The 9177-nt window shown below is 48.5% G+C and overlaps 1 protein-coding gene across 2 annotated transcripts in view; it reads left to right on the forward strand.

Moving 5' to 3' along the window:
* The window catches only part of cacnb1 (calcium channel, voltage-dependent, beta 1 subunit), a 44226-nt gene that overhangs the window by 22200 nt on the left and 12849 nt on the right, over positions 1-9177 (forward strand). Inside the window, exons 7-8 of one of the 2 annotated variants that reach the window (XM_077495675.1) lie at positions 304-332; positions 3715-3795. In XM_077495675.1, the coding sequence (XP_077351801.1) occupies positions 304-332; positions 3715-3795 (110 nt within the window). The remainder of the gene's footprint in view (positions 1-303; positions 333-3714; positions 3796-9177) is intronic. The other variant, XM_077495682.1, reaches the window with a different exon arrangement.

Below are 9177 nucleotides of genomic sequence, written 5' to 3' on the forward strand. Positions count from 1 at the left end.
TTGGGTGGGAGTGGGGGGCGTGGGGGGTCCGGGATGCTTCTCGCCTTGGCCAACACCCCTCCCTCCCTTCCTCCTCCCACCTGCCTGCATTTGCCCCCCCATCTCCCCTCTGCCCATAACGCTTCCAAGATGCCTCCACTAACACCTCACAGCTGCCTGAAACTCTAATAGGAAGGCGCTATTAACTGTACCCCCGGTGGCGGTACACTCCCTCCCCTCGATTTCTAACCTGCCAATGACTAACCATGCTCTTGTGTGTGTTTTTGTGTGTCTTCTGGCATGTTCTGTGGAATGCTTCCGTAGGCGGGCCTGCTAAACAGAAACAGAAGTCGGTGAGTGCGCTTTTCCTTTCCTAACCAGACTAACATCTTCAGCCTTATTTGAGAGATAAAAAAAATAAATGGGGACATTTTAGCGAATTACTCATTATTCCAATATTCCAATATTCCAAATTACTGTACACCAGTGGTGCCCAAGTTTGGTCTCTCTATCCTTCAACACAGCTGAATCTAATGATGAGCTCATCAGCAAGCTTTGCAGAAGCCTGCTAACGATCCTGATCATGAATCAGGTGTGTTGGTGGAGAGAAACATGGAAAACAGGCTGCATAGGGGCTCTCAAGGACCGAACTTGGACACCACTGCTGTACACAATATGTAGTACTTTTTAAAATACTCCTTTGTTCTCACTCTCTCACTTGTACAGTTCTGTGACACATAAAAGATAATTAAACATTGTATTTTGAAACACTGAAATGTTCAAACAAACTGTATCGTAATGAACATTTGCTAGCTTAATGCTAACATATAATGCAAAACCCCATACATTGGCTCATAGAAATTAGCATAAACGCTAGTGTAATTACAAAACTTTAAACAACTGCTACTAAAATGTAGCTTAAAACACTGAAATATTCAAACAAACATTACATTATTAAAAGTCCTCTTGCTTTAATGCTAACATATAATGTGAAACGCCTTTAAATAGACTAAAGGAAATTTGCATATATGTTACTGTAATTCTAAGGGTCACACAACTTCATGCGAAAAATTAAACAATACCCAAAGAATGGAAAATATTTTGCATTAGTTAGTTAGTTAGCTTAGCTGTTGACTACTTTTCAAGACATACATTCACAGAGCAGAACCAAATGAGAAACTCACTCAGTGGTTAGGGAGTGATTCCCAATCCCAACACAGACAAATGCCAACCACCTCGCGACTTCTTGCCGCCATGGCGACGCTGCAGGTGCACGTCCATTGATGCATCCCATCTCGCCTTCATCTCCATTTGTGACCAAAGTGGGAGACGGAGGCTCCACAGGCAGATCTGTTTGAACATAATAACAGGACAGAAATATCTCTGCATTAACATTTTGAAGTGGCCACAACATTAGGTAAATTCAAATTAGATCCAATACAAGGGCAAGAGCTTATGATCGTTATATATATATGCCCCCCCCCCCACAAAAAATAAATAAATAAATAAATAAATAAAATGTATGTATTCCGAATTTCTAGAATTGAAAGTGTCCAGTTTTGACGAACATGAATATGTAATGCAATCATTTCTGTTAAAAGAATTTAACCTCATCAGAAAAGTGAGTGCACAGGTGCACGCTTCACACGTGCCCCCATTAGACCCAATCAAAAATCTTAATTACTATTCTGTACAACACACAGAATGGCGGAAGGGATAATCCTGAGCTATATATATTATTAGCATATCTGACTGAGCTGTATAAAACTATACACACATACTGTAATCATCATTTAGCAAACTTGAGTCAGGGTGCAGCGATAACGGAGCAGATATTCTGCAAGCTCTTTCTTCAATGCCAAAGCGGATCACTGAAGTCGAAATGCATGTAAGCGCGCCGATGGAGTGGACGGCGTTACTGTACACCGTACATGACACCATGCGGTCCACTGTGCACTGTGCGAACACTATTAATACACCGCGGTTATGTACACCACTCCAGCGCTGGGCCCCGAGCAGACGAGAGCCATTAGGAGCCTTTTAAAATATGTATTTATAGCCAGTGTGGATGCAAATGAGGCTGAAAGAGATTTATGTAATATAATGTAAATGTATTTCAATACAAAGAGGAGGCGTGATGGGAATATGGATTTTTTTTGCCGTCACTATGTATACTGGAGGGATTGTTTTCACCCCATTCTGGGTGGTGGTGCGTAAAAGAAAAGGGACTTTTGAAGAGGGAAAGCACTTATATGGATGAATCATGCTTGTCATGAGTCACAATGTAAGAATAAGCTTAAAGCATGGCTCATCTATGCGTGGGCATTGGGTATACGTGTTGCAGGCTCAATGTAACCATTTTTTTTCAGTGTCATCATCACAGAGTGCAAACATGCTTATATGTTCCTTTTAAAACCCCCGGGTACACTTGCGCAAATCACTGAGATTGTAACTGTATCAAAAAGTCTGTCTTGACAGTGTTGCCTCATTATTTTGTGGTTCGCTTTTCGCAGCCTGCAGCTTTTTAGACTACTCGTAATTTCTAAATGGGTTTTCAATTCATAAACATAATGAGCACATACAATCACTCTGAGACTTTCCGAAATCAAATACACACACACACACACACACACACACACACCAAGCCCCGCCTCTTAAAGGCGCATGTATGTACAGAGACGTGCGTTCCATTTTATACTTGCAATTTTCTAAGTTTCAATCAATATATTCAAAGTGTATGGGAGGTGTAAAATGAAATACATTTTACAGGTTCAACCTGTCCAAGGAACATAAAAATGACACCTGACAATGAGACCTCACAGATGAGAAAGAGAAAAGCAAGGTGAACAAAGAGAGGGGTGGGGTAGGGGACTATTCCCAAAATATACTCCTGTGGGAGAGCACCATGTACGACCTGGGCAAAAAAACATGTCACATAGCAACATAACAGTAAAAGTTGAGGGAGGGAGGTTTTACTCTAACAATGTGTTTACTACAGGTGGCACAGTGGATGGGCATTTAGCATATCCACTTCCCAGTTAGGAGTTAAGAGTTCCAATCTGGACTCCGACCTTCCTGTGTGGCTTGTGTTTGCATGTTCTCCCAATGCTTGCATAAGTTTTCTGCACTTGATCCAGCTTACTCCCACATTCCAAAATATGCATGGTTGCTTCATCTGTGGGTGTGAATGGATGTTTATGTGTATGTGCTCTGTGACCAGATCAGGTTGCATTATTTTTCTCATTTTACCAGGAGCACAACTTAAAATAGTGGGGGCATAAGCAGAACATTTTGTGCAAACTAAATATTCACAGTTTAACGGTACACTGGATTGCTGGGAAATACTACGACAATAAATGCAGAAGTTAGAATGTCTAAAAGTCATATTTGTGTTATTATAGTAAGATACTATATGGTTTGAATGCTAAAAATGTCTGAAAATGAATGTTCAATGTCCACGATTATATTGGAGCTGATTACTTTTAGCGGATGTACCTTATGCTGTGGCCAGTGAGTGTAAAAAGCCAGCTCCCCTGACACACTGGGGATAATTATGCAGACTTTAATTAAGTGAGACAGCAGAGAGAGGAATAGAAGTTCCAGTAATGTGTGTGTAAGTGACTCACAGTAGTTACTAAATCATGATAGAAGTGTACCATGTATTGATTTGACTGCTTTCATATGTGAAGGATGTGGCTCTTTTATGAGTATATGAAAAGATGTCCCTTCCCACAGATGGAGCATGTGCCTCCCTATGACGTGGTTCCTTCTATGAGACCCATCATCCTGGTCGGACCGTCGCTCAAAGGCTACGAGGTGAGCATGCTCACGGGACACTTCATTACGTACATAATAGCCAAAATGAGGAATTCCGCCACGACTAAGACAATGCCCAGATTTGATTGACGCTAATTGTATAAAAAGAAAATCTTCACACAAGCGTGGAAGCTGCCACAGCTGAAAAATAATTGGGACTAACTCCACTTCTCACTTGGCGGAATGTGTCCAAATATTTAGTCCACATATGTAGCAACCATGTCTCCTAATACTTTTGTCCAAATTTGTATCAGTTTAATATATAACACTTTTGTCCACGTTCGTATGGGCCTAACATCCATGCACCCCAAAAGTTGACTCCATGTTAGCATTAGCGCATTATGTGGCCCAGTACTTGCACTCATTTGAATCGGTATAAATGTGAGCAAATATATTAGGACTTGTGTATGTTACTTTGTACACAAATGCATCCCAATACTTTTTTACACATTTGAATCGGTCTACGAATGTATTGGGATACTTTGATGTTAGACTAATGTGCCAAGTACTTGGTCCCAATGACCTATGTCCATGTCCGATGTCCCGGTTATTGGTATTGACAAGGCGGGGTAAGGTAGGACTCAGACGCAGGAGTAAGGTAGGCCACCAAGGCAACAGGTGTATTTCCGGCCAACAGCTGTCTCCTCTCAAACCGAGAGGAGAACGGGGAATCAAGAAAGTGGAGAACAAAAAGCGCTCCACTAGGGAGGAAAAAAACAGGCAAAAGGTACTGGGGACAACAAAAGGCGCTCCGCTAGGGAGGAAAAAGGGCACAAGGCAAAAGGGGTAACTAAAGGCGCTCCACTGGGGAGGAAAAGGCACAAAAACAAGGCAAAAACACAAGGCAACATGAACGAGGTCATGAGGACTGTGGGACGCTTCCATGCACTGACTGTGACACTTAGGCAACGGAGGGGAGAATGCAGATGGCTTTTATTGTGTGGGTTGATTGGTGGCAGGTGGTGATAATCATGGGCGGGGACCGGTAATGAGTGAGCGGCAGGAAGGGCAAGTGACCTGGGGTGAGAGGAGAGTTAGGATTTCAAAGTAATACAGGAAACATGGACACAAAAATAAAAGCATGGACCGCCACGCCGGTGGCGGCGTGACAGTACCCCCCCCTCAACGGCCGGCTCTTGACGGCCCAGGAATGTCAGGGTGTTCAGCGTAAAAGTCGTCAATGAGGGAGGGATCAACGATGAACCAGGAGGTAACCCATTGCCTTTCCTCCGGGCCGTATCCCTCCCAGTCTACTAGATACTGTCTTCCGCGGCCCCGATTACGAACATCCAAAAGTTTTCTGACCTTGTAAACGAGGCCGCCTTCAATCATCTCCGGGGGGGGTGGGTCGGTTTCGGAGGGCACAAGTGGGCTTTCGTGGACCGGTTTTACTTGGCTGACATGGAACGTGGGATGGACTTTGAGGGATCTTGGCAGGCGAAGACGAACTGCAGCAGGACCTATGGCCTTGTTTACTGGAAAAGGCCCCACAAATCGCGGGGCCAGCTTTGGACATGGTACTTTGAGTCTGAGGTGTTTGGCTGATAGCCACACCCGCTGGCCTGGGCGGTATTCGGGTGCCGGTCTCCTTTTCCGGTCGGCGGCCCTCTTCACCCGGTCTCCCTGGCGTTGAAGCGCCGTCCGGGCCGCCGACCAGACCTTGTGGCACCGACGGATCATGGCCTGGACCGAGGTGACCGTTGCCTCCTCTTCCAGTTCGGCGAAGAATGGTGGATCGTAGCCGTGGACGCATTTAAACGGGGTGAGACCTGTGGCAGATGTGGGCAAAGAGTTGTGTGCGAGCTCGACCCATACCAGATACTTGCTCCAGGTTGTCGGGTTCTGGGAGACGAGGCATCGGAGACCGGTTTCGAGCTGCTGGTTCAGCCGTTCTGCCTGCCCATTGGCCTCAGTATGGTACCCAGAAGTCAGGTTGGCTTTGGCACCTAGGGCTTTACAAAATTGTGCCCAGAATCGGGAGACGAACTGTGGTCCACGGTCTGAGACGATGTGTAATGGGAAACCATAGAACCGGAAAATGTGATGAATCATGATATCTGCTGTGGTCTTGGCGGATGGGAGCTTGGTTAGTGGGATGAAGCGAACCATTTTAGAGAATCTGTCAACAACTGTGAGGATTGTGGTTTTACCGTGAGATGGGGGCAGTCCGGTTACGAAGTCTACTGATATTTCTGCCCATGGTCTGGATGGGATTGGTAGTGGCTGGAGCAGACCCATCCGGGACTGATTGGACGTCTTGTTGCGGGCACAGGTAGGACAGGCAGCTACGTAGTCCTTGATTGTGGTTTCCATTGCCGGCCACCAGAATCTCCGGGCGACAGCATACATGGTCCTGCGGACTCCAGGATGGCAAAATAATCGTGAAGTGTGGGCCCAGTGTATTACCTGGGCCCTCAGTTCCTCAGGCACAAAGAGTCGACGTGGTGGGCATGACGTGGGAGGAGTGACGTTCCGTAGTGCCTCCTTGACGTCGTCCTCAATTTGCCATCTCATGGCCCCGACTATGCAGTCCCGGGGCAGAATGGTCTCAGGCTCGGCTTCCAATGGCTCGGACTCGTGGATTCTTGACAAAGCGTCAGCCTTGACATTCTTACTGCCGGGTCTGTAGGTCAGAGAGAATACGAAGCGGTTAAAAAACAAAGACCATCTGGCCTGTCGAGGGTTGAGTCTTTTGGCCTGGCGTAAGTATTCCAGATTTCGGTGGTCGGTCCAGATCACGAAGGGGAGTTCGGCTCCTTCCAACCAGTTTCTCCACTCTTCGAGAGCCACTTTTACAGCTAGGAGCTCCCGATCACCGACCGAGTAGTTGTGTTCAGCTTTAGATAATTTTCGTGAGAGGAAGGCGCAGGGATGTGTCTTGCCGTCCTCTTGACAACGCTGGGACAGAACTGCCCCAATACCAATACTCGAGGCGTCCACCTCCACCACGAACTGGCGTTTGGGGTCAGGAACTCTGAGGATTGGGGCATTAGTGAAGCGAGCTTTTAAGTCCTTGAATGCTCTTTCGGCTTCCGTGTTCCACCTAAATCGAACCTGTGGGGAGGTCAAGGCGTGCAGGGGGGCGGCAATGGTGCTGAAGTTTCTGATAAACCGCCGGTAAAAGTTGGCGAATCCGAGGAATTGTTGGACTTTTTTCCTTGAGTCCGGCGTGGGCCAATCTCGTACGGCGCAGACCTTGTCTGGATCCATTTCCACCCTCCCGGGCGACACGACGAATCCCAAGAAGGAAATTGTGTCCACGTGGAACAGGCTCTTCTCGGCCTTCACGTACAATTGGTGATCCAGAAGCCGTTGCAGGACTTGGTTCACGTGATCTTGGTGGCTCATTATGTCAGGGGAGTATATCAAGATATCGTCCAAGTATACGTATACAAAGTGGTCAATGAAATCTTTGAGTACCTCATTTATCATGGCCTGGAAGACGGCTGGAGCGTTCGTGAGACCGAAAGGCATGACCAGGTACTCGTAATGTCACCGGGGAGTGTTGAAGCCTGTCTTCCATTCATCTCCCTCACGGATCCGAATGAGGTGATAGGCGTTCCCGGAGATCGAGCTTGGTGAAGATCTTAGCTTGTTGCAGCTGATCGAACACCGAGGACATCAAGGGCAATGGGTACCGGTTCTTAACAGTGATATCATTCAAGGGACTGTAATCAATGCAGGGGCGTAGGGATCCATCCTTTTTACTCACGAAGAAAAAACCTGCGCCAGCAGGTGAGGAAGACGGTCGGATGAGGCCGGCTTTCAAGGAGTCGTCAATGTAATTGTTCATGGCCTGGCGTTCGGGTCCTGAGACCGAGTACAGTCTCCCCTTGGGGATGGTTGAACCGGGAATCAAGTCAATCGGGCAGTCATACGGTCGGTGTGGAGGAAGAGTCATAGTCTTGGTCTTACTGAAAACCTCCCGCAGGTGGTGGTAGCAGGAGGGAACGGTGTGCAGGTTAGGGTATTCTTCTTGAGCTGGTGGAGCGAGAGTCACCTGGTGGACCTGGGCTGTGGTGTTCCGGGGTGCGGGTTGTTCCAATCCGTGAGTGTTGCATTCCTTTCCCCACTCCAGAATGGTTCCCAAGTTCCAGTCAATTCTGGGGTTATGTAGACGCAACCAAGGGTGGCCCAGAACCAAAGTGGGGGAGGAAGCGTGGAAAACATGGAAGCGGAGAGTCTCGGAGTGCTGTCCGATTCGGACTCCCAGGGGTTCAGTGATGTGAGTGATCTTGAAGAGTTCCTTGCCGTTCAGCGCTCTAGCCTGGATGGTCGAGGAAAGGGGTTCGGTGGAGGCTCGTATTTGCCTTACGAGCTCCCAGTCCATGAGGCTCTCGTCGGAACCGGAGTCGATGAGGGCTGGCAGATCTGTAGTGATATTGTGGTGGGTTATCTGAATCTGCGTGAGCCTGTGGTTCTTGGCGGGTCGGGATGACGAGGAACTCACCGGTGAGCCACCCTTCGTGGTGCAGGTTCCCACCAGGTGGCCAAGGCCCCCACAATAGAAGCAACGGCCTTCTCGGCGGTGGCGCTGTCGCTCCTCGGGCATAAGCCGAGCCCTTCCAAGTTGCATGGGTTCCTCTCTGGCGAGACCCACCTCTCCTGGTTCCAGTCGGGGAGGGAGGATGGGTTGTGGCCTCCCTGCCTCCGGTGGCCGTGACCAGGGGGTGGGTTCCTCTCTCCTTCGGAGTCCGCCGATCTTAGCCAGTTCCTGGCGACGATGATCGGTGCGGATCGCGAGGGAAATCAAAGCGTCCAAGTCCGTGGGGAGTTCTACGGGAATCAGGAGTTCTTGAATGGCAGGTGAGAGTCCTTTCAAGAAATGATCGTGTAGCGCTATGGCGTTCCAGCCACTGTTCGTTGCCAACGTTCGAAAGCGGATTGCGTAATCGCTGACAGGTTCTTTGCCTTGTTGGAGCCGGCTCAAAGCTTGTGCCTTCTCTCGGTCATTGTTCTCGGGGTCGAAGACTTGGCGCAAGGCGACTTGAAAGTCCTGTAAGTTTTGACAGACCGAGGAACCCCTGGCCCATTCCGCGGTCGCCCAGGTTTTACCCCGTCCAGTCAGGTGCGACACCATGAAGGCCACTCGGGACCGGGCTGTGGGAAATGCCTGTGGTAAGTGTTCGAAATGTATGTCACACTCCGTGAGGAAAGTCTGACAGCGCCCGGGTTCACCGGAGTATCGTTCTGGGGAGGCCAGTCTTAATCCTACCCCGGTGAATGGCGTGGTCGGGACGGGGAACTCAGGATGAGGAAGTTGTCCGGTGGGAGCTGGCGCTCGACGCCGTGAGAGGCTCACCAGCTCGTGGACCTGGCTGGTCAATTCCCCAATCTGCGACAACATGGCTTGTTGGATCCGGTCCTGGTTGTCAAGCCGGG

This window comes from Festucalex cinctus, chromosome 1 (genome assembly GCF_051991245.1).
Source record: "Festucalex cinctus isolate MCC-2025b chromosome 1, RoL_Fcin_1.0, whole genome shotgun sequence".
NCBI classification, from domain to species: Eukaryota; Metazoa; Chordata; class Actinopteri; order Syngnathiformes; family Syngnathidae; genus Festucalex; species Festucalex cinctus.